The 26,915-nt window shown below is 40.0% G+C and overlaps 1 protein-coding gene across 3 annotated transcripts in view; it reads left to right on the forward strand.

Annotated features, from left to right (window-relative positions):
* The first annotated feature begins 166 nt into the window (after positions 1-166).
* The window catches only part of spag9b (sperm associated antigen 9b), a 44,508-nt gene continuing 17,759 nt past the window's right edge, over positions 167-26,915 (forward strand). For 2 of the 3 annotated variants that reach the window (XM_069664001.1, XM_069664004.1), the window contains exons 1-7: positions 167-735; positions 10,743-10,863; positions 14,189-14,259; positions 16,794-16,909; positions 22,386-22,533; positions 26,009-26,432; positions 26,594-26,687. In XM_069664001.1, the coding sequence (XP_069520102.1) occupies positions 436-735; positions 10,743-10,863; positions 14,189-14,259; positions 16,794-16,909; positions 22,386-22,533; positions 26,009-26,432; positions 26,594-26,687 (1,274 nt within the window). In that variant the 5' untranslated portion in view covers positions 167-435. The remainder of the gene's footprint in view (positions 736-10,742; positions 10,864-14,188; positions 14,260-16,793; positions 16,910-22,385; positions 22,534-26,008; positions 26,433-26,593; positions 26,688-26,915) is intronic. The other variant, XM_069664002.1, reaches the window with a different exon arrangement.

Below are 26,915 nucleotides of genomic sequence, written 5' to 3' on the forward strand. Positions count from 1 at the left end.
ATTTTTCGTTTCGCGTTTTGAAGAATTACCTTGCTGATATACTGGATACCCAGTAACCACTGAAATACAACTTGACGTTCTTGATGCAGTGTTTACTTCTTTCCTTTATCCATCTTTCCCACAGCACGTGAAGGCAGCAGCAGGAGCTCATCTGTTGGACGGGGAAACTAATCAGGAGCGAAGTAAAGACTTTTCTGTACTGCTAGCTACTAGGCTAGCAAGCTTTTAAAGTCAGCCATCCAAACGACCAAGGAATACAGCCTGTTAATGAAGTACAGTGTCTCTTTTGTACAACACACACCATTGAGCTATGTTTTAGGAACACTGTTTTGTTACTGCGCTGAAAGTAGCAAGGCGGACAGCCTCTGGCCAGCTGAAGCTTGCGGCTAGCTCATTAACGTTAGCCGGGAAATAAGTGCAAGTGGAGGCAAGAAAATGGAGCTGGACGAAGTAGTCCTGTATCAGGACGAGTCTGGCAACTCGACCATGATGTCCGAGAGAGTCTCAGGTCTAGCCAGTTCAATATACCGTGAGTTTGAACGGCTAATCGAAAAATACGACGAGGACGTAGTGAAGGAACTGATGCCTCTGGTCGTCGCCGTACTGGAGAACTTGGACTCCGTGTTCGCTGTCAACCAGGAGCACGAAGTGGAGCTCGAGCTGCTGAAAGAGGACAACGAGCAGCTCGTTACCCAGTATGAACGAGAGAAGGCACTCAGAAAGCACGCAGAAGAGGTGGGTTTCACTACATAACTGCCAAAGTAATTTGTACTCCCGGATTATAGTTTGAGAACACGTATGTGCTTTGGTATGAATAGATTATATGCCGAACCTGATAAAAATCTGGCAATTCCCTGTTGCGTTGCTGATCAACTAGAGATCATAACTCATTAATCATGAATGACTACATTAACGAAACACATAAACTATTGTTTGATTCGGCACACTTACAGAACCTCAACGTTCACATTTCAGAAGAAGAATTACGCTTTATACATTGGTTGTTGAAGCTTGCTACAGCCCACTACCGGGCATTTTGGCGTTGGAAATCGAGGCAATCACAGGCAAACCTTTGTACACTGGAATTTTGTTTAACCTTGTTTTGGATAGATGCGTTTGCCAAACTGCAAAGCTCATCGGTTTCAGAAAAGAAGTTTGAAAAGTCCGCCCTGAACCTGAAAATTACCATTACTGAAGCACACACTGTACTCGGGCTGTAAGTTTTTGTCACCATGGATACCAGCTACTCTAGGGAGTTGGTGTTGATGAGGCAACAAGAGGTTAATGCACAGCAATGTAGTTTAGATTTTAACACCTAAACAGCAAAGTCTTAGATTCATTCAAACCAGGCAGTCAGTGGTGTAATCAGGGGAGGAGGCACTCGCTCCCTCTGGTACCCCTATGTCTGAAAAAACGCTGTGAAAGTGCCCTCAATCGTTGATTTAAAAAAATGATAACGTGACCTTCCAGTTGATAACTGATACATATTGTAAAATTAGTTGGCCTCCTCAGAATCCTACATGTGAGACAATGTGCCCTCATGGTATGCTTCTATAGCCAAAAAGGCCCACGTGATTGTTTCGCATCACAACTTTCTGCATGCTGGTGCCCCATGGCATACAGCGGATCCCCCTGCACCTCAAACAGCTTGAGTACGCCACTGAAGGCATTGATTTGTTTGTGAGGTGTTTGCTCTTTACTGCCTACAATGAATACACATTTAAAGCTATGTAATCATATTTAGCTCCATGAGTAATGACACTCTTGCTGCCCTCCTATTAAATGAAACCGGAATAACACGCTTATTACCGTTATCGTCATTACTTTATCTCAACAGAGCAGTCTGTGTTTGTACAGTGACACATTTACAGTTGTTAGGATGCTACACTAGCACGTTGTGGTCTCCATTCAAGTATAATTATGTCTTTAGGTCATTTTTTAGGTCAATTGTGGTAGGTCTCTTACACTACACTGGCCTCTATGAAAATGTTTGTGATGCCGGTTAAAACAACAACTATTCCACAATGGTTGTCTGTCTAGTATTTAATCTTGAATGCAGACACTAAGCCTGTGTTAAATCCATGGTACAATTAGGCACACTGATGACATGAAGGTTTTAGGATCCATAGTGCTATGTGTTTTGTAAAGGTGCTCATTAGCAAAAACATTTAACTTTCAGCTTTCCTCCTGCGCACATGCTTTCCCTCCCACTGTCCTGTCATTACCTATTGTGAGGTATGAGTGAGTATGAAATGAGTTGTACTTTCATCCTAAGTCAAATCACAGCTCCTGTCACAGTAACCTCAAACAGTTCCCACATTAACAATGGAAAGTGGCCCAAGCGTAGAAAAAATCCTGTCAAGACATCCTTAAAAGTTCCTTGAAAGAACAGAAAAGTTCAGTGATTAAGGGTATTTGTATACCAGAATAGAGTATCACTGAAGCAAAACGTTTGTAAAAAATAACCAGATTTATCCTTGCCATCCAGGTGGTGATCAACTCTGTAGTTCCTTGTACTTTTCCATGACTGCACATAAGTCTAAAACATTTTGTTGTTTGAAATTGATTATTAATGGGCCTCCAAAATTCCTTTGACAAATACAATAACTTTTCCTCAAAGAACTCAGAAGTTGCTGGTCTTCTGCGGCCTCATTTGGTTAGTTTGCATTATTGTTCATTCCAATTATTTTAAATGGTAAGTTCCAATCCAACACAATATTTGTTTAACACATAATAACACCAAGCAAAAGGCTGATTGTAGCGGCGGTAGACCAGCTACACCTGTCTTCTGTGAGTTAAAATAACTGTTTTTGTCAATGGAGTCTGGTGACTTTCAAGAGAGAAATGTAATGACTTTCTGTTTTAAAAAAAAAAATATATATATATATTCTGTAACAAAAAGGTCTATCTCTGCAGCAGAATGGTGGTTTTAAATTATCAGGTTACATCTGTCAAGTTTAAAACAATGACTGTATATATAGATTTTATAGTTTGACTCATGTCCCATCTGTTAACATGGAGGAGGCGGGCTTTATGACCTGAACTGCAGCCAGTCAGCAGGGGGTGCTCGAAATGTTTTGGCTTCACTTTTAGGGAGCTGTCATGTCCCCATCTTTTTATACAGACTATGGTTTAATAGACTGCATTAAAAGATGGACGACATGACAAATGTAAGCGGAAATTGAGATCAAAGATGCCAAAATAAATCAAGGTTTTTGTGGCACAATACTAACATTACTGTTTATTAATCGGGAATATACAGTATGCACCTCATCTGCTTTTTATATTTCAGTCTTTACACATTTCATCCTGGCAAACTTAGGACTGACAAAAACAATCAAATCATTATTGAACAAATTTCAATGACGAACACAACAAATAACTTAAGTAAGTCAGGTCTAAAAAAAATCACAGTACAATGGCTGTTCATGTGCAGTTTTATGCCACTCCTCGGTGTCATCCAATTTGTTGACATTCAACTTGACAGTTAAATGTTGAATGACAAGCGCAACAGGTCACAAAGCAGTGTGTTAATAATTTATGTCATGTCGTAACATGTTGTTAGATAGACCTGTGCACACAGGTCTATCTAACAACTGATTTTCCATTGCTGTGTTATAGGCTTACAATTGTCTTCTTCCCTCTGACTGCTGTGTGTAAAATACCTCACCTACAGTGTAACCAGCTTTTCACTCAGTCAGACAGACCGCTCTCATGCTGGTGTGATCACTAATGTTGTTATGCTGAGATGATGTCATAGGTCTTGTCCTTTTACTCAACACCCACTCTATAGGAGAGGTCAGTCTCTGTGCATGGCAGCGTAGGAACTTGAATGAACAATCACAATTCAGGATGTGGCATTTGCGGCTATAGGAAGCCCAGAGTATGTCAGGATGAGGTCAATGAACAGAGCTGTTCAATAAACAAGCCACCCTATTAAGTTAAGTGATTTAAATCAGGAAATATCTAATTACAGAATACAAACAGGCTAAGAAATTACAAATTATTTTAAGAGATACTGTGACAGTCAGGGTTTAAAATATACATTACTGAAGCAAGTAACCAATTATTGTATACTGTGTGTATAGTATATGTAGGATGTAAAAAGATGGCTAATGAAAATGAATATTTCACTAATATTCCATTCACATGCATTTGTACATTCACGATCGATCAACTGTGAGCTAGTTGGTTTGTTTAAAACGCACAGAGCTCACTAAACAGGCAAGTACCTGCATGTCCTGGTAAAAAACCTAATTGAGACGCATTCTGTGTGTGCTGTAAACCAAAATATGCTTCCAAAACCTGAATAATATCTTTACTGATTATGTGATACTGCCTAATATGCACATCCAAATAGAATATCCTGTTTACATGCTCTGCTTCATTGCGCCCCCTAGCTGTGTTTTCCCTGCTGTTGTTGACATGCTTTTCATGCTAGATGTTGTTTAAATTGTCTTGACTTTAGATTTGTAGTACCTTTACAGGGCACTTAGCCAGCCTTCTGGCCTCTTTTTTTACATTTACAGTAATGATTATAATATGCACTGTCACTGAGAAACAAACCCCAGTATTTAAGGCCTGTATCTTATTGTAAATATTGTCATATTCATATTAATAGTGGAAAATGAGCATACAATACATTGTATCACTGGCTGCCAGTGCTTGCAAAAACAACTGAATAAAAAAAAAAAAGTAATCAAATCATGACCTTAAAATAAAAAATCACATTGAATCATCAATTTGCAGAATCTTGACAACCCCACTGGAATTACACTTGTACATTCTGTTGCAATTGCCATATGCGGAAATCCATGACTTGTTCATCTGAACCCACAAGTAAAGACTCATAAACACCCAACCTTGCAACAGTCACACAATGCAAGTAATTGACAACACACTCAGACTATTAAAATGCAGAGACTTTTCTAACATTAAAGCAACTGCCTAATCAACAGGGGCAAATAAGTGGCCTTGCACAGACTTGGTTACTAAGCTGCTCATTTGGGCAACCAGTCATTCTGGAAGCCAAGAAGCAGATGATCTTACCACACAAACACATTGTATGAGCTAAGTCCGGCTTTTTGCTGCTGCAAGCCCAGAGGAATACCTCCTCTTAGTAGTTTGTCTCAGCAGAGCAGAGGAAAAGGCAAGGCAGGAAATTCTTTAGACAAAAGAACCAAGGGAAGTTCTGTTTTTCCCAGTCAGGGATGTCAGGACCACAGAATACGCACACATAATGCCAGCTGATTGAACACTTTTTTTATCATTAACATGAAATCTAATTGGTTCAAGGGTCAATTCATCACTTACAGTTACCAGACGATTTTGACATTCATGGTTCCTAGAGAATTAAACTAGCTTTGGGAATCCCCCGATCTTACACCACTGGTAGTAGACCAACCTTATAACGGGTCTATCTAGTGAAATATCTTAAGATCTGCTCGATAAATTGGCACTGAATTTTGTACAGATTCATAGTTTCCAGATGATGAACACTATTGACTTTGCTATTTATTTAGGTTGTCCAGTATTTTCTTCTTTTTTTTATTTTTATAAATAGGCCTACCTACAGAGATAAGGATATTTAAATCAGTTTGGCTGTACTTTAGCGGTAGTTAGCTAATGTGTGCATGCTGAGAGTCTAAACTTAACATGTCAAAATTCCCATTAAATGAAAAAAGGTAAGATTAAGTTTATAAATCACATATATTTTGCACTGATTGTCACCTGTCAGTATTGTCAAAAGTTATTTTGTTGGTATTCTAAAAGTATTTCAGAGTTTGTAATTTTCTTGAAAACTTCAATCATCCTACACGCAGCAATGCATACTAAAAGTGTTCAATGAAAAGCAACATTATCACATTACTACATTAGCATTTAGCTCAAAGCAGCACTGTGCCCTAAATGCAGCCTCACAGAGATGCCATCATGTTTGTAGACTGTTATAGTCCTGTTTTTATTTTAACCACTGCAACAAATAGTTTATCAGCAGCTCGTTTACCTTTGGTAAATCACTTATTGAATGACACTTTATTGTAGTATGCAAATTGATTTGCATAGTTTGTCACATCCGTATCAGTAACTGTGTAATTATAACGGAAAGGTCTGCTACGCTATCTGCCGTAGCTCTTCAGACAGTTTATTGCGTCTGAAGCCGAGACCTTACAGAGTCCTGTTTTCCCAAATGTCCGAGCAGTAACCAACAGCAAAGCACACTAACAGGAGTGGATTTCATTCTCTGTCAATTGAGTGCCAATACAGTGGAGCCCTGTCTGTGCGGGTGTGCACACACTTGTGTCTGAGCCACATGTGTTTCTGTGTGTTGCACTTAGGGACAAAGGCGGTATTATACACGCAGTGCAGGGGGAAGTTAAAACGCTGGAACACTCATACTCTGGAGCGTTGTCATATGCACAAGCCTCCTTCTTAGGTCATATGATGAGCAGCAGGGCAAGAGAGGAAGATGTTGGAAGTTGTTCTAATGATGGCGTAACGTCATCCAGTTTGCTTGTCTTTAATGGTTTTAATGGATGTCAAAATAAGGAGAAAAATGTATTTTCTTCAAATTGTTCCTGTCTGCAGTTCATGTTGTAGTCCTTTACCATTGCAGATTAGTCCCCCAGCCCACCCCCACTTTAAACCCTGCTGTCCCAGTGCTGAGTTAATGCTCTTAATATATTTACTTGGGAAATGCCGCGTTACTTATCAGTACCTCAGTTCTTAAGATGCTCCTTTCAGACCCCCCTTGCCCCCCCACGTGTTCCTAACCCTTTGCCCCAGATAAACACCACACTGCCTTTTGGTGTGAGAGAAAAGTGCATATGATATGATAAAGAGGGGATTCATCTATGATTTATGGGGAATCAAGTAAGTTGGCCAAGAGTACTCAGGATGTCAACATTTGTTCAGCGTATAGTGCAATTGCGGAATGGCCATGAGTAGGCATAAGAGTGATGTTTGGAAGTGTATTTATTTATTTATTTTGACAAAAGTTAATTCAATGATATTGCAGTGCAAGATCTGTAACGTTAAACTTGTACAGCATCAACAACTAGTTGTATAATTTACCATTTTCGCATTAAGCACAAGGGAAAAACTGTGTGGGTGCTCATTTCTGACCCCATTCTTTTGCTAATAGACTTAAGAATAGGGTCTTTTGTTGGGTTTCTTTTTTTGCTATTACATAAGTACTCTATGTTTATTTATTGAGAGAAATTAAATATTCGAACTGACTAATTTGCCCATCCCTATGATAAAGTGCTCTACATTACAATAGTTTCGATATCCCAAAAGCAATGAAGAACATCTGAGCCCACCAAAGACTGAATTGTATTAAAATTAAATCACAAAAGCCTCTTGTTAGAAGCCTCCAGACTCGGTGTGACGTGCGTGTAGAGATGAATGCTTGTAACAGGGTTCTCAGGTGATCCTCATCTCCTAGCAGATGACATCCGCCCCCGGCCCAGAGCTTTACCACAGGGCATCTTATCTCCTGCGAGGACCCACATCACAAGACTACATGCTTACGGGCATGGCCTGCCATCAGACACCTGACTCACTTAATCAGCTGAGGTATCAATAGATGTGCTCCCAATAAAAACAGCCAAAAGAGCAGCAAAACACATACAATATTTGTTTTTAGAACTATAGGTCTTAACCATTCACTAGTTGACCATAATGTCCATCTTCTGCTGCTCAAAACATAAGCTAATAAAAATGTGGTGGACTGTTACATTGGGCCTATAGATAGGATTTTGTTATAGCTAGTAATAATTGTGGTATACATGTCCCACAGAGGATGACGCGGGATGACTTAAGGATCCCGTGATTTTTCTTCCAGCATCATGATGAGATTAAAATTTGCGGGCCGGAGTGAAATTGATTCAAAACAGCTGGATCAATTAGTACAGTGAAATTAGTACAGACATTTGTGACACTTTTGGGATGAATTGAATTAACCTCCCTCTTTTAATGCAAATGTGCACATTTTAGCCTGCCACCATGTAGGGCTGTAAATCACATCACATCTAGTTTCTTAAGAATAGGATAATATATTGTTTTTTTTAAAAAAACAATGTGATGTCTGCTCATATGACAGTCTGCCGAGCTATGATTTTGATTTGATTCAATTAAAGGGAATGCAAGTGACATGAGATGGTATCATAGGCCTGTTTAACACAAAACACTTACATTCAATCAACTCATAAAAAATATAACATTTGACAACTTTATAACTGAACTCCTTTAGACTTGTAAATGAAAAGCTATCTTTTTTAATTGAAAGAAAAAATAGACCTTTTTACTTTTATCATAAAGAGCCACATTTCTTAAATGAAGTGCAGAACTAAAGGTGAGAGTCAATACCGAGTTTCTTTTTAGCTGCCAGGCCAGGTTTGTCCCTTCCTGAGTTCTTTCTCTTGTTACATGTGTCTTATCTGTTGATCCATTTGTTCTCATTAAAATATTTCCACACTGCAGAGTGTTAGGGAATTAAAAATAAAAAGGATTACTTTAAGATGATTATGTGGATCAGTGTTTTAAGTTTGTATCCATTATTTTGAACTCTTGATAATTGAATCAGTATATTGATTAGGGATGCACTGATTAAGAAAATCAGGGCCGACAGATGTTTAAAACAACAATTTTTTTGGATGCCGATTTTTTTTTTTTCAATAACCTTTTATGTAATTTTTGTAATTATTAATGCCCTCTTCTGGATAAGAGGCCAAAAATCTTTTTAATTTAAATAAAAGATTTATCAATTTGAAAGATTTAGTTCATGCTTTCTCAAAGAATGTGATGAAGGCCTGAATACATGGATTTTTTTATAATTTTCTTTCACATAAAAATAATCTTTTTTACAAAAAATAACAGCCTGAAAAACCTCTTTAGGGCACGATCAGACAGCGCACCGCACTGCCTTTTTTGTTGAAGCCTATGGTTAAAAAAAGAGCAGCTCGCTGTGCCTTTTCTTCCCACTGTTGTTAAGGCAACCACCGAATCATTAGCTGTCATTAACCCAACCGTTATATTGTCTACTGACAGAAGGCTCGCCTCTCCTTTCATCCAATTGGACCATGAGAAAAAACGTCGTTGGCCGCTTTTCTGCTTTGAGTTGAAGCTTTTTCAACTCGAGGCACTCGGAGCGTTTCCTCAAAAACACGAGGCGCACAGAGCGGAGAAACGCGAGGCGCTCTGCAACGCCAAAGCAGCTCAAAAAGCGTCCCTCTCATTGACAAAAAAGCCGCCCCCAGCTGCTAAAATGCGTTCTGTCTAATCGGGCCTTTAGCCTGTTTTAGAATCACCTGGTCAATAGTACAAACATTTTTCAGTGCTTACATAGCTTAACAAAAATCTTTCTGAAAACATAAATACAATTACAATTAAATTTACTGCACAATTAAAGTTAAATAATAAAAACATTGCCTACTGCCATTGGTGCATGCCACCTTATTTGCCAATGGGCCAATGTCCGTCAACACGGCCGATTCCAATCCCTAATATTGATGTATACAAATGGATCGTTACATGAACATGCTGAATTAAGATGGTTAAATGTAGTAGGCCTATATCACACCTGTTTTCCCCCTTGATTATATTATACTTTGTTTCTTTTATTGGCCTCAGCATGTTGTTCTCACTCTAACTGTAAAATCACACACTCTTATTTTTTCATATTATTTTAATTTGCTCCGCCAGTGTTTCTACTGTTTCTTTAGTTTGTTCCAGTCCACAAACAACCTGTAAATTGCCATCAGGGACCAGTGGTTCACCCAGCGTTAAACGGATTAGATGTGAGGAGAATGGCTGAAGATAGTGTGTTGAACCCACAGTCCTCAGCGGTAGTTAAGTGTTTCTTCCTGAATTAAAAACAGTCGAGAGTATTTAGTCTGAAATCCCCTGAGAGCAGGACTGAGGTTAGCAACAGAGGCTGCTGTAAAGATTGAAAAACAACCTCAACACTGATATCATCTGTTTTTAACTTGAACGGGAAACTGTGTGAGTCTGTACAAAGACTTGCACAAACACACAAAAGCTGTAACGTTTTTTTGTCTGGAGGTGGACGCTGCGCACCTGTTGTGCAGAGAGGTTAGATGACTTCAACAATGGACAGAAGACAGATACTGCATGCTCTGTTTTTAACTGGTATCAACACAGCTAGCAGCACACCTTCATCACTTACACAACTGTGGGATTTAGTCCAACACATCTCAATTTCAGCCTCACTCTTTTTCATGCACACTCTATGAGGTCAGTCAGAGGGCCAGCCAAGTGTGACAGTTCTGTCACCTGTTGCTTTTGTTGTTGTTATTAGTGAAGTAGCTATCAGAAAAATAAACAGACTATACTTTCTGGCCTAGGAAACCTTTATGTCTGCTTTCATACTTGTTTCCATGGACGCAGAATAAACAGGGTTTCACAGGAGCTTAATAACCTTTTTTTTTATAACTCACCTTTGGTTATTATTTCTTAAAGATAATGAAAAATATATTTGAAACCAAAAATATAGCAATATAGGTAGTAATGATTCGGTGTTTTGCTCTTTGGCCACAGATGTGTGACAGTGGAAAGTCATCCACTTTTCTGCATAGGAGGTTTCCAACATGAAACTGCTATGTATTTCCACTTTTCCACTGATGATATCAGGTGTAGAAGCCCTGGTACTTTAATCAATCAATTAATTAATTAAATTGATAAGTGATCTTATCTTTCTCTCTCTTTTCTGTCTTTATCTGCAGAGGTACATCGCCTTTGAAGACTCACAGGACGGAGAGAAGAAAGATCTCCAGTGTCGAGTCGTGACGTTGGAGTCACACACACGTCAGCTTGAGCTAAAAACAAAAAACTATGCAGATCATAGTGAGTCCATCGCATTGTACATCTCTCACCAGAGGGACTGTACTGCATGTGTTATTGGAAAGTCAAACACACACACACACACACACACGCACACACAACAGATACCATCGACCTTTTGCGGGTCTTGTGACTGTTTGTTAGCCTGATGTGCCAGAGGGCAGATGGACTCCGATGTTGTTACTGAATAAAGGCCATTAGTAACATACAAGTGTTTGCCTGCCAAGTCTGCTAAATGAGCTGTAATTGAAGACACCAACCATGTTTCAAGCCCAGAAAGGTTAAGTGAATTACAGGAAGATTCATGGGGATACGGCCCTAACAAACTTGTAATTTTTATCAAGGAAATGAAACTGTATTCTGAAACTTCTGTATTTCTAGATAAACTGGACGGCTTAATGTCTAAAACATTCATGGAAAACGTCACTGATAATTTTTTTATGAAGAAGGAAGAGCCTGTAAATTTAAAGGGCAGTGTTGCCAAAGCTGGGCCCTATTTCCTTTTTTTTTTAATGTATTTAATGACTTATGGGTGCAAAAACATTACGAATAGCTCCAGTAATCTTTCAGGGCAAATGTGCCCAATCAAAGTTTGCACATTGTAAGTGCCTGTATTTGTTAGGGTAAGAGCCTTTTCTTAACCATACAGCTGTTACGTCCTCCTCTTTAAAGCTGCCAATCCCACTGACAAAAACAATAATTTTACATGCAGAACAGGCTGCCGAGAACTGTTAGTTTGTTTGTGTTATTGTGTGACCTTGGTGTTTTTTGAATGCTTTGTTCAGATCCAACAAATGTCAGTGTAACACAGTAAAACAAACAAACTATGTAAGAAAAGAGGCCACATTTAAAAGTATGAGTATGGCAGTCTTTTCAGGGAACTAGAAGAGATCCTCATGATATGTGCATGACTGTGCTGTTGACAGTGTGTGACTGCTCTTTTTGTTCCACCATACGATCATAACATACGCCTCTTTATGCTGGGGGAAATTTGAGAGCTCTCAGCAAATTTCTTTATGTTTCCATCAATGTAATAGTTCTTCTTTTATGGTTTGTAAGTTTCATTTGGTTGTGATTATGTAAGGACTGAATTAGCAGCAGTGTGACTTAGGTCACTGAGCTTTGTGAAATCATGTCAGAGGAGAGGACAGGGACACTTAATGTTAGTGAACACAGTCAAGTACATTTTCTGATCACAATTTTCAGATTTTTTGGATTACTTTTTTTTGGGCCATTTATGTTGAACCCGGGTCCGGACTGTGGCCATTGAGCTAAACAGGCACCCCTCTCTTATAGTTTATTAATGTTATTTTGCCTGTTTACTTGAAGGCTGACAAAATCACACGAAATCACATGATTCAGGGGGATTCGTTGACTTGAACTTTGAACTGATCAGTTATGATAAATAGTCTGCAGTTATTTTTATATCCATCCATCATTCCATCATCTTTACTGCTTATTTTGGTCAGGGTTGTGGGGGGGCTGGCGCGGCACACCCTGGACTGATCGGCAGTCAATTACAGGGCTGACACTTAGATCCAGACAATCTTTCACGCCCCCATTTACACCTACAGGCAATTAAAGAGTCACCAATAAACCTAACAAGCATGTCTTTGGACTGTGGGAGAAGGCCGGAATACCCAGAGGGAACCCACACATGCACGAGGAGAACATGCAAACTCCACACAGAAGGGCCTCCTACGTCCAAACCGATATTCGAACCAGGACTCTTCTAGCTGTGAGGCGACAGCGCTAACCACTGCACCCCTGTGCAGCCCCATTTTTATTATTTCTCAGTCATTTATCTTTCAATTCTTGGGTTCCAGGGTCGAAAAATAAATCTCTTTTCCGTTTGTTCTCAAACAAACTTAGATGATCAGAAATACTTCCAGTCAAATGTTTTCAGCGTTACCACACCCTAACAATCACTTGTTTATAGGGCTTCATTATACGGAAAAATAATCATATTGCACTTCTATTGCCAGATATTAGGATTGCAATATGATTCATCATTAGTGGGAAGGCAAATTTTTGTATTTGTTTGGGTCAGTATCCAGCAAACTGTTCTTACATCTTGTAGGAGATGAAGATTCTTAGGTCAGAGCTTCTCTGCTGACTACAGTATGTCATTCTAGTTTTTTTTGTCACACATTTTTCAAAACATTGTTGCCTCCGCCGAATTGCAATTTTTATAATTGTTGAATAACAGTGCAGGCCCATTTATGTACCTCAAATTATTGCTTCAATCAAAGTATTTTTTAAATATTTCTTGTATTTTTGATGAGAAGATCAATTCCTATTTGCCCTTCCTTTTTACACCTCTGCATCTGACCTGGGTTATTTCTGCTTCACCTTTCAACCACTACTTCCTCTATCAGCCCTCTTACAACCACAGTGAATCACAATTTACATCATTCCATGCAGCTGCTGTATGTCACTCTTCACTGATCATGGAGGTGTTTTCAAGCCTTGTTCGTTGCCTGGAGAAAAAGGCGATCTCTGACTTAACGCATCACTAATGAAAGGTCCAGTAAATTTGTTTTTATCAAATCTCAGCCTTTGCTCGGTGCGTGGACACTTGACGGATTTCTAAGGGACTTTTCAGTGTCACTGTTCACCTTTTTGTGAGGGCGGTTTTGCTTGGCTGGCATCTGAAAACACACACCAAGACTGTTGGATGTTTTGACTACAAACTCTTAGAGGTTGACTGTTGTTGCTGAATGTGACTGAGGCTCATAGTTGTTCCGTACGTAGGTGTGTAAATTCTTTGAAATATGTTTTTTCCTGTTACTAAGTATAATAGTATAGTCATAATTTTTTTCACCACTTGAAGGTGACAGGCCATTTACATCCCTTAACTCAAGCTTACTTGGACTTTTGTTATAACAAATTACATTAACCTGCATACACTTTTAGACTCAGTGAGCTGCCATGTCTTTTTGCATAGGTTAAGATGTTTATCCTTGATGAATTCGAGCTTTTGATTGTGCATTTAAAATGGGTTAAAACATTTATGATGATTATTAAGGGTTGATTTCACAGTCAAGAGTTTCACAGTCATTGATTCCGCTCAGGAGGGGCTTGTTGATGCATCGTGGCCCTCTTCTGGCTCTAAACTGTTATTGCAGCCAACGCTCTGCTACCACATTAGGTACCACAGATTTGTTCAGTAACAAAACTTGATTTCCACCTGGAGTTTGACAAGACATAGATGCATCTGACAAAGAATATATGAAATTACATAGAAATAGTAATATTCTTTTGACAATTTATTTTTGTTTTTGGCTGTTTTTATCATATGTACTAATTATTTCTCTTTTTCTTTCAGTTAGCAGATTGGAGGAGAGAGAAGCAGAGCTCAAGAAGGAGTATAATACTCTCCACCAGAGACACACTGAGGTATGCTGTTTTGAGTGATGAATATACAAACCCCCAGGTGCAGACATGATGATGTACAGCCGAGTTATAGCGGCAGCAAAGGATTTTGGTGACTATTTTTTTTCCCTCAGACCTTAATCAAGGTGAGGCAGATATGTTGTACTGTCTTGGAGCAGTAGCTTGTAGCTTAAAACTTAAACTTAAAAGTATCACTGAATAATGGCCTATCAACGTGTTCAGGCCGGGAGCCTTATCAAACATGGAAAGTCTGGGTCAGATTGGAACATGTCTGGCGGAGTTACAGACCACTTCCTGTTCACTTCCTATTTCATAGTAACTCATTCAAGTTTGAGTGCTTGCCACGGCCACACCCTTTGAGTTTGTTTTTAATAACTTTTTTTCCCCGAGGTCTCCTATCTGTACACAGAAGTGGATTGGGTGAAGTCCCTAGAAGGAGTTTGTTTAAGTATGGACCCTATAAATGGCCAAAAATAGGCTTTTTTTAAGTTCAAGGCAAACTGGCTGACTTCTGTAATAATCCATGTTTTGTTAAGGTCATCACAAAGTTGTTTATATATGCGTGTGCTTACACAGTAATGCATACATGCAGAACTATATATACCACTCACACAATAAGCGATTATGTGTGGTATATTTTTGGATACTGATTGACAGAAAAAACAAAGGAGCTAAAAACAGAATAGAGTGGGCAAGATGAAGATGATGAAGATTCCAAACATTAATTCTGCTTCTGCTGAGCCTCTGGTCTGCCTTGGTCTGTTATTCATTATGCATCACTAACAGATGCCCCTGTGTCCAAACAAGCCTCTCAGGCTTCAGCAGCTTACGGCTGAGCTGACTAATGTTGAATAGAGAAGATAAAAGCCTAATAAAAGCTGTCACACGCACACTGTAGATATATCAACACCATTTATTAAGAGACTTCCTGTCACAGCTGTTCCTGAACGCAATTGTGTGTTCTTCATTTCTGAGTGACCATAGTAAGGACCAGGAATGGACTATATTTAATTTTTGACAACAAAGCCGATAATTTCCCATTTTGAGCGTTGAGGTTATGTTACAATTCTAAAAGTGTATACTGCAACGTATTGTATTGCACTGTGTAGTGAATGACATTAGTGATCTGAATAATCAACGGCTCATGTTGTGTGCGCCTAATTAAAGTGCCATGTTATCAGTCCTTCATGTTGGCAGAAATGTGTCATGGCTGATGCATATATTTTATTTTAAAGCCTTTATCAGCTGATATTGATCACATGATATTATCATGCATCCCTTATCATGACTGTTAAAAACGGTGTTGGATGGAGTGTTCTGGTGAGCTTATACTGTCATACAACTGTATGTACAACTGCATTCTGTTCAAGCTGTTTTTCCTTTATCATTTTTTGGTATTTTGATGAATTCATCTTACGGTTTACCTTCATGATTTTTCAAAGGCAGTAGAGAAGCACCCCAAGAGTAGTATGCTTCCCTCACCACACTTTGTTGAGGGGAAGGGAAGTCTCTAATAAGGTGCAGTGTTGGTTGGTTATAACAAATAATGCATTCAGCACAGGGCTCAAAAGGCTCCTCGGTCTTATCAGAAATCTTCTTCCGCTTGGTTTCTACTTTTTGTTTTACAGTGAGTTTCTCTGCTTTAGGTGGACTTACAGCTGTTTCATACTTCTGTAAAGGGGTTTTGTATCCTGGGCACTTCCTTTTACCCTTCCTCTGATTGGCACTTGGTTCGGATAATCTAGCACCATCCACAAAATTTCAATTTGGCCTGTTCTTTGGTCTATGACCAAGGACTGTGAAAAAGAAGTGACATAGTCACTGTGATGTCCCCTATTAAATTGTGGACTACAGAATTGAAGCCTCAAATTTGGCATTTTGGCTGCTGAAATCCTGTTTTTTCTGATGTTATTTGGTTGAGAATGATTATGCATTGCTACGCCTCTATCCTGGTTGCTGTGGTTGTGACCTGTGTATCACAGGTATCCACTCTTAAGCATCCCCTGCTTTTAATATACGTTACTCTACATAAGACCATACCTTACAAAATATAAATCAGATCAAAGTATTGCAACTAAAAACTTATTTAACCACCGACGGCAACAGTAGACCAGCACCTCTCATGTTCTGCAAGCCAAAATGATTGTTTTGGTCAATGGAGTCTGCTGGCTTTAAAAAGAGGGACGTGAAGGATCTGTAATATTATCAGTCTCTTTAAATAACAATCTCAGCCTGACAGTGGCAAAGGCAAGCATTTACAGGAGATGTATTTTGATCAACCCTTTTGGCCTGAAAGATTTCATTGGAGCCATTACAGCCCATCATGCAGCTGTTTGCTGAATCCATCTGGCGGGGCTTTTCCAAAACTATACATGAAAATAGGGCCGGGATTAAAAATACAAGAATTCTACTCTAGTGATATGATACATACCCCAAACTGTAGGAAGGTAAAGATATATTTATATTTTTGTACAGGCTCTATGGAGAGTCTAACACCAACACTATTAATGACTCATCGTCTGTTTCATACCTTCCAGATGATCCACAGCTACATGGAGCACCTGGAGCGGACTAAACACCAGCATGCAGTGACCGCAGCAGAGCCCTCAGACTCAGGAACAGGCGCAAGCACGAGCACATCAGCCAGGACAAGGTGAGACAGTCAAACCATACAGCTTCACACTAGTGTTGTAACACAACATAGTTGATCCGTGATCCGTACAAACTGCCCCCCACTCCTCGGAGTGCATGTGAACCATGGAACAATGGCAAAATTTAACCATAGTGTAAATTACAGTTCTAGTGGCTGAATTCACACAAAATCCAGCACCTCGAGGCAGGGCTCTGTGGAGGATGATCCTTTTATTTGAGCTTTAGGACAGTGGTGCATTCAAACATTTTTCTCATTGAAAGGCAACTCCTTCTCCTGATATATTGACTGTTGTTTTCTCTGCCTTGCATGACCCTCACCATGCTCGCTGTAACTCATTAGGCCTTGGAGTTGGCAACATTGGATGGTGTTTTGACAAAGAGCAAAGATAAATAATTTTACTTTAGTAACATGTATGTTAGCATGTTAGCATCCCTGTAAAATATAATGATAATGGAGGGCCAGTGGTTGGGATTTATTGGACGATAATCAGCTAGTGGATAGTTGATTTACGACTTTTAAGTTTGTTTGTTTTTTCTCGACACTAGTGATTTTGTACTTAAGATACTTATTTTGACTTAAATTCATGAAATAAAATAAACAGTTTAAGGGTCAATATATTGGATCTTTGGACTTGAGAGGGATATATTAGGTCTGCAACACTGTATTGGTGCAGCTTTAACCACTGCAAGATGTACTCCCACACATACACTATATTTTCCCCCGTGGGCAAGAGGCAGAACTAGGTCAGAGAACCTGTCTCAGCACAGAAATCCTGCAAAGAATGAAAGCAGGAAAAAGGAGAAAAACTTGAAAGTTGCTGCAGCTAAACGCAAAAGAGTTGAGAGGGAAAAATTTTATTTTATGAAATATTATTGACATGATCTTTTATGAGAAGATACATTTAAAAGAAGAAATTCTGTCATCATAAACAGCAGGAAGGAGTTAAACTGGAATTCAGTGGGGCAAATCAAGGATGCTGTAGATGTAAATCAGTGCTGCAGTTTGGCTCCTGTCAGAACAATCTACTTTAATGTGATGATGGGCTTTGTGGTTTATTGCTCACTAGCGGGGCAAATTATTTTTGCTGCAAGGAGCCTGGAGGTCAGCTGACACCCAACCCCACCCTGTTTAAAGGAACTTTTCAACTGTCACTAGATTTATATTATACTGACTGGTTCAGCCTTGTCTGTCAGAAAGCATCAGTGTTCATTCTGTTCAAGCTGTTTTTCCTGTATCATTTTTTGGTATTTTGATGAATTAATCTTACGGTTTACCTTCATGATTTTTCAAAGGCAGTAGAGAAGCACCCCAAGAGTATGATGCTTCCCTCACCACACTTTGTTGAGGGGAAGGGAAGTCTCTAATAAGGTGCAGTGTTGGTTGGTTATAACAAATAATGCATTCAGCACAGGGCTCAAAAGGCTCCTCGGTCTTATCAGAAATCTTCTTCCGCTTGGTTTCTACTTTTTGTTTTACAGTGAGTTTCTCTGCTTTAGGTGGACTTACAGCTGTTTCATACTTCTGTAAAGGGGTTTTGTATCCTGGGCACTTCCTTTTACCCTTCCTCTGATTGGCACTTGGTTCCGATAATCTAGCACCATCCACAAAATTTCAATTTGGCCTGTTCTTTGGTCTATGACCAAGGACTGTGAAAAAGAAGTGACATAGTCACTGTGATGTCCCCTATTAAATTGTGGACTACAGAATTGAAGCCTCAAATTTGGCATTTTGGCTGCTGAAATCCTGTGTTTTCTGATGTTATTTGGTTGAGAATGATTATGCATTGCTACGCCTCTATCCTGGTTGCTGTGGTTGTGACCTGTGTATCACAGGTATCCACTCTTAAGCATCCCCTGCTTTTAATATACGTTACTCTACATAAGACCATACCTTACAAAATATAAATCAGATCAAAGTATTGCAACTAAAAACTTATTTAACCACCGACGGCAACAGTAGACCAGCACCTCTCATGTTCTGCAAGCCAAAATGATTGTTTTGGTCAATGGAGTCTGCTGGCGTTAAAAAGAGGGACGTGAAGGATCTGTAATATTATCAGTCTCTTAGAATAACAATCTCAGCCTGACAGTGGCAAAGGCAAGCATTTACAGGAGATGTATTTTGATCAACCCTTTTGGCCTGAAAGATTTCATTGGAGCCATTACAGCCCATCATGCAGCTGTTTGCTGAATCCATCTGGCGGGGCTTTTCCAAAACTATACATGAAAATAGGGCCGGGATTAAAAATACAAGAATTCTACTCTAGTGATATGATACATACCCCAAAGTTGAAGAAATGTGTCTTTGACTTTAAAACCTATGTCCGTTTATACAAATGCACCATGGGCTCTATATGTGTAATCAGGTAGCCCCCTGTGCTTCCTAGCTCTTACGATCTATCAAATTTATACAGAAACACTGCCAACCTCCCCCCCCCCACTCACTCACACACACTCATACACACTCACACACAAACACACACACACACACTTTTTTTAACAGTCTCCCCATTTTGCAGCCAATAAGCTGCAGCCTGAGAAGAGGCATATGGAACGAGCTGCCTCAGCATCCAAAAGAGAGAGAGAGAGAGGGAGATGGGGAGAGACAGAGAGGGAGGGGTGGTGGGTGCTACCAGAGGGAGAGAGGGAGAGCGTCAGAGTGTTCTAGACTGCACAGCGGCAGCCGCGTTGCATCTCGGCAGGAGATAGGAAAAGTGAAGGAGGAAGAAAATAGAATTACCATTCAGAGGAGGACACTGGGGAACAGGAGCTGCTGCTGCTTCTACCAGCCTGTCGCTGCTCTGCAGCGTGTGCTGCTGCTCTGCTTTAATCGGTCACTGCTGCTGAAGCCACCAGGATTACTGTTGTTGTGACTGCCGCTGGCAGATCGCTCTGCCTTTGACCTGCTCCTGCTCTCTGTCTGCTTCAAAATTGAGTTGCAGTATATGGAGCCCACTGCTTTGCTGCTACAAGGATACAGCATCTTTGACATAAGCTGTACATGAACTTACAGAGGTTGTCCAATCAGAGGTCTGCCAGCTTGATGGTTCAGTGACCCTCACCTCATCTGCTGTCATCATCTGTGCCCCCCAAACCTTCTGGTCCCTGTTTAGGCACTGGGCCATCATCTGGGGGGGCCATGAGCCCCGGGTGTATGCTGTTGTTTGTTTTTGGCTTTGTTGGGGGAGCGGTGGTCATCAACTCTGCTGTACTGGTCTCGCTGTCAGTGCTGCTGCTGGTTCACTACTCCGTGTCTACCGGTGGCTTACCTGCCCTGCCTTCCTTACCCTCCTTACCCAGACCCAGCAGGTATTCTTTGTTTTCTAATTGTAATGTGTTATCTTATTGTATCTTCTCTGCTGTAATCGATGACTTTTAACAGCTGCCAGCTGGTAGCCATGCAGTCGCAGCGTTGCTCTCATGTGGGTGCGTTACAGTCTCACAGTATGAGACAGCTCACTGAAAGTAGGGCAGGAAAGATGTGAAAAATGGCAGAGTCATACCTGGAGGACTACACCACCTTTGTTATGACCACCTTACACGAGTTTATATGATTATTCTCATAATTTAGTTGAAAATGAAACAGTATTTTAGGACTGATGGTGTGCATGTGATATTTTCCTTCATCCCTCAGTTCAGTTACAACAAAAGGCAGCAGTGGTGACCATCAGTGGCCTGCGTGTGACCTCTTCCTCTCAATATGGTGGTGTGTCCATTGTTTTTGGGCTGTTGTTTTTTCATTGCTGCCTACCGGGTGCTCTTTTCACTGTGGCAGCCATTGTTCGGCTCGCCCTGTGCAATATTTTGAGAATAGCTGCTGCTGTCTGGTCGGATGCAACAGAGGGTGCAGTGTATCTACTTCAGTGTTTTCCTAAATGTGACTGAATATCATTGGTCTTTCAGTGTTTGAAGTGTAGAAGTTTGAATATGATCACTTCCATGCAAGATAGGTCTGTTTGTTTGCAATACCTATCTCTATACAGGGGTTTCAATTCAGCGTATTTGTGTACCTTGATCATTTTCTGAAAAGTAAAAAGTCTCAAAGTCTGCAGAACACTTCAGCATATGTATTACATCTGAGTTTTTCTTTTTTTATGCAGCCAGAGTATCTTGGCCTCTATCAGTGAAAAAGTACGATCTCCTCAAGTTAACTATTAATGAAAAAGCAATAGTGCTTTTGAGAATCACTACTATATCTTCTTACACCAAGATGGAGCTGGTAAGTGAGTTATTTTCAGAGTTAGACATAGTAACAGATTAATGTTCCTGCCTCTGTGTGAAGTCTCTCTGCTGACCTCGCTCTAATAACACATCTCCATCAAAGAGTCAGATACAAATGGATTTGTTATTGTCAGACCTAGTAGGTAGGAGGTAATGGAGTTTATGAGACAGCCAGCTTTCTCTTCCCACCACTTCAGTGCCAAGGGAATCTTTGCTGCAACACCTCTGTGTGAAGTCTTGACTAAGATTTGGTATCACCCAATTTGTTTTGTTTAGTCTCTCTGAGTATATTATGTTGATCTGCTTCCAATTCACTGAACAATGGGAAACCTAAAAAACAGGCTGAAGACAATTGGCACATGCTTTTGTTTTTTTTAAGTAAAAAATGGAAGTGACTTCAGGCTGTGTGACAAACAGTAGCTGCTACATACTGAGAGACGGTAGAGACATTAAAACTAATTAGAGCATGTCCAACCTGTTTTATATGGTGTAAAATATATCCCTTACCCGCTACATTTTATTACTGACTATAAATCATTCTTGCCCGTGCTGTTTTCCTTGTTTAAGGTCTCCTTTGCTACTGAAAGAATTCTTTATTTTCAGGCACCAGCAGCAAGGCTCTAGAAATAGTGATGATGGTCTGTCATTGGGATTTACAGCCCAGCACTTGGTCTGGACAGAAATATCTACAAATATCGGTTGTACCCAGAGAGAATGAAGCCCCATGTCCATCCCCATTAGTGTTAATAATAAGTGCTTACTTTTTTACCACTCTCTCAGTCTTGGTTGTAATGATGGAGTGGAAGAGTGAAATAGCTGCTCTAGTGATTGGAGGATTAAGACGCAACACAAAACAGCTGACTTTGGTTATCCCTATGACTTCTTCTACATTGGTAGTTTAAAGTAAAATGTCCTGACTGATATTGGATGGATTGCCCGGACACATTTTTCTTTTCCCCACTAGGAAACATTTCAATAGCTTAAGTAAACCCCTGACATTTCCTTTAGAGAAAGAATCATGGTCAGAATTTCAATGCGTCTAATACTTTGCCTCTGCAATACTTTGTATTAAGTTCTGATTGGCAAATAGTTACATGCTTAGACTAAGACTAAGATTAGACCCACTGTGCCTAAGTACAGCCTCATAGAGAAGCTATTAAGCTGGAGCCTCTTAGTCAGGCGGCTCTTATGTAATTAGAAAATAAAAAAAACAACACTAACTTCCTCTCCTTCCTTCTGTTTGTCCCTGTATCCAGGAAGGAACGTCCCATCTCCATGGGCATATTCCAACTTCCTGGGACTGATGGCATGACCCCTGACCTCCAGAGGGAACCTGTGGACACGTCTTCTGAACCATGGAGATTCAACAACCTTAGCCATCCGCGGTCCAACACCAGCCTCAAGGTATGACATGAATTACGACACAGTTACACAAACTCACACAAATCAGACCTGCTTTTGTAGACCTAATGAAATAAAGACTTTTTTCTATCGCTAGTTATAGAGTGTAAATTTACTGTCTGAAGTTGGCCGGTAGAGCTTCCCACGGATCATACTGGTGACATCATCCCCTGTTCAATTCTTAGAAGAGGTTGTGGAAACAAAATGCAAACACACAATGCCAGCAATCACCAAAGAAAGAGTACATTTCTATTCAGAGAGAAAGGATTGTTCAGTGTGTTCAGAATTTTTAGTAGCAGTGTGTGTGTGTGTGTTAAATGGGGTGGCTGGGAGCCCAGCAAGTAGAGGAAGTGGTACCATTCGGGGGCCTGCCTTTCACCTAAAGGGAGGGTGGAAAGGACAGAGTGTCTTCACATTGTTGCTGTTGGAAACCATGCTGCAAGCAAGGCGCCATCATGAATATTAATGACCTCCTAACAAGTATTCATTTGCTATGATTACACTAGTACAGGGTCACATGGACATTGTATAACTTGGGAAGTGGTTTGAGTTTGAGTAACCTTTATTTTCAAACATGTTTTCAGGGCTAGTGTCATTGTTTGGGCCATCTGGTCTGAATGACTAATGGTTACAAAACATTTCTAATTGTTTAAGTATATGTTGTGCCTTACTACTTAATACTGTGTAATGTAATTTTGAGTGGTATGCTATTTTTAAACCTGAGCTCTATTTCATATATTTTGGCTTGTAAAGGCTGGCTTTTCTGCAGGAATCCTTTCCATGATGTTGTCAGAAAGTTTAAAAAAACCTGAAAAATCTGATCCTCTCTGTGGAAGAAAATCAGCTCTTTTAGAGTTACGCATTTGCCCTGTAAGATTACATTGCGGCAGTTAGAGCCCGTCTCCCGGTTGCTGGCTAAAGCAAACTGCTTTGTATCTTTGTAAAAAGCTGTAAAATAAATAAAATAAAAATGGGGCCCAATTATTATAATAACCTGGGGGCTTACAGTCTTACCAGGCACCCCCACTAAAGACAAGGCACTGCCCTGTAGCCTTTGTGTTTTGTCCTCTGACTTGACATTTTTATAAAGATTTACAGTTAATGGAGAGAGTGTGTTTGTGTGTCAGTGTAACGTTTTTGGAGGGTTGGGGAAGAGTCATTATCAGCAGAGTAGCTGCAGAGGGAAGCTTCGCCCCATTGGCTGCTTAGTGCTGCTATAGCAACAACAGAGTGATGCAGATGCAGACGAGGGATGTTAAGGGAAATACTCCCATCAGTGCAGGTAGACTCACAAAGGTTAAGAGGACTTCAAGAGAACAAAAACAGTATGGAGAAAGTTTAATAGTCTTAAAGCCTCCCGTGTTATTTAAATCTTGCATCCCCCACTCCTCGCTTTTCAAGGTGACCTAGGGATCAGTATAGATGCTCTGTTGTTGTCCTGATTGATTCTTTTCCATCAGGCACTGCGCTATTTATAGGACTGAAGCCACTTGACATACTGGATCAAAACAATACGGGATTAGATATTCTGCATGCCACATGGGGCTGCTAAGAGCCGATAAACCATGGTGTTTGATTGGTGCTGTAAATCCAGTTCATTTTCATTAATTAACACAGAAAGCTTTTGCCAAACAGGTCACCTTGTGTGCCAGACGAAGCCATAAATACTGCTCACTACAGAGTTCACTCATGGAGTTCAGGCTATTTCCTCAACTTTGTTTTCTTTTTTGGTACCCTGTCAGAACAGTTCTGATGAAACATCCTTTTCTCTTCTTTTTATTTCACGTAACATCCTAACATACAAAATGTGACATTTCTTAGTCCAGGTTTGATTATTTTTTTGCCTAAAAGATCTTTAATATCCTTCAGCCTGAGGAACACTTCTGCCCTTTGAAAATGGAAGGTGAAAGTGTGAAGGAGAATTTGCTTAATGAGGAGGCTGATCAGGACCAGGTAGACCTCAAAGAGAAAATCTAACAACAGCATCTAGCAAACCTAACTTTCTTATTAGTTGTGATGCTGACTTTGCTGTGGTGTGATTAAAAAAAATGCCAAATTACTGGAAAATACTCATGTCAAGCTGGTGACATAATTTGTTTAAGCTGTGTTTTTTTGCGCTATAACAAGTGAAAATGTCTGCTAAATTTGTGAAAGATAGCATGTCCTGTTTGCATGTTGTGGTTTGATCAGCATTTGTTGGTTTTAGCTGCATGAGTCAATCAACAAATCAAATTCAATCAAATTTTATTTGTAGTGTAGATTTTCATGGTTGAAAGGTCAACAAAAGGCTAATTTAAATCAGCCCTGACTTTAAATTATTTAGCTAAACTAAAATGTAGAGAAATAATTGTCAAAGTAAACCTCAACCATGTAGAGTGTTCATTATTAATAATATGTTCCGACCAAGGAATCTGATTCATGGATAAGAGGCGTTCCATGAGTGGTGATGTAGAGTACAAGCTCACTGGGACACTCTGTGAATCACTCCGCCTCAGCCAGGTGTTCTGAATGCTGTTAATTAACATCACAGCAGACCGTGTATGTCTAGATTAATCAAGCTGGTACCACTGAATCACATAACAGACTCTTCACTGGTTGATGATCAATTAAAACCTACAGATAAACATATTATAAAACAGCTGATCTGTGATCACAGAGACACAGAGTGCAGTAAAATGTTTGGGCCGCTTGGCAACTATAGTCCAGTTTCAGTTAAGTTAAGGAACTGTAACATTGGATCATTGGAACTAGTTAAGTTGGTGGGGCCAAAAATAATCCGTTGTTGACCATTACTTTTTACTACAATTTGCTGCTTGTGTAACTGTTGTATAAAAGCAATATCACACTCGAGGTTGTGATGTTGCACATAATATCAGCACTGCTGTGATTATCTGCGGCCTACCACCGAATCACAGCTGTTATGATATTCAGTACAACACCACTCCCTCTCATGTGATATTGTTTAATTAACCATGGGGATGGATAGATGGTATTTTGATATGTTGTTTTTTTGTGTTGTTATTAGTTTGTTAGTTTAAAATATGAGAGGTTTAACAAATAAATATTTAATGTTTATTTCACTCAGAAATAAGAAGTGGATGTAGCTACAGTGACAGAGTTACAAACTGAACATCATGCTGTATTGAAAACTTAAAACTATCTATTGAGACCATAAACTCATTTGGAAATGTTTACTGAGGTAATAAATCGAGTATGCTTCTCTCTGTATCAGTGCAACTGTAACGCCTGAGTCTCCCCCCGAGTATTTCTGATTCTAATAAGTAGGGTGATTTTCGATAAGAAAGATTCCCCTCTTGGCCATTTTAAAGAATCCAGGTTTTAGGCACTTGGCATTGGCTTCTATTTTCAGACCCCGATGCTATGTCCACTTCTTTTACACATCTTTAGTTTCTGTTTCTTCTTTACTTTTATATTTTTGACTCTTTTTGTCTCTGCCCTCTTCTTCTTCCGTCTTAAGGATGAAATGGCTGGTGCAAACCGTGGAGGATCCAAGTCCAGTACACCAACCAACCAGGGAAGTGTGTCCAAAAGTGGAACTCCTCTGTCTTTACAAGTTGGAGAATCCAAATCCAACATGTCCTCTCAGGGTGGAAGCTCGAAATCAAACACCCCGACATCTACAAACAGCGGTAACTCTCAGTCCACCACACCACTATCTCCTCATGAGGGAGTGTCCACTGGAATGAGGCCTGCGTCCAGTGCTGGGGGTGGGGCAACCTCTGTGACCCCGTCTACTGATAATTCCGATGTTGCCATGGAGTCAGTGGACACGCCCCTTCAGGAACAGGAAGTTTTTGACGGACTCAATAAGAACCTGGACAGGAACAGTGGGAAACCAGAGAGCAGTAAGAACATTGCAGCGGTGCAAGATGGACAGCATGGTAAGCTTTGGTGAAATAGTCAAGTCATTCACCCCTCAAAGGTGATGGTCAGTACTGCACCTTGTCTTTCATGTAAACATGAGACGCTTTGACATTACCTACTTGCACGAGTGTACAGGCTTGCTCATTCTTTTGTTTTGTATCTCTGATGGTTGTACCAGAAGGTGCTGACGACCTGGAGAAGTCTGAGGTGCAGGCAATCATAGAGTCCACTCCTGAGCTGGACATGGACCTCGATGGCTGCAGAGCAACTAGGTACACGACTGATAATAACATTCTATCATCATGAGGTTGGAAATATATTTTTATGTATTGGTCTATATGTTTCATCATCTTAAGTAATTTCATGAAAAGACAAAAAACAAAAATGAGTTAAAGCTTCAGTATGTTCTAATGATTTGTTCAGCAACTGATCAACCTGTGTCAAACGTCTCCTTCCCCACATCTTTCTAATGTTGAAATTTGGCTTTGGAGGCAACATTT

The sequence above is a fragment of the Semicossyphus pulcher genome, unplaced genomic scaffold (assembly GCF_022749685.1).
Source record: "Semicossyphus pulcher isolate SPU_LCO1_2020_fin unplaced genomic scaffold, fSemPul1.0.p SCAF_16, whole genome shotgun sequence".
NCBI classification, from domain to species: Eukaryota; Metazoa; Chordata; class Actinopteri; order Labriformes; family Labridae; genus Semicossyphus; species Semicossyphus pulcher.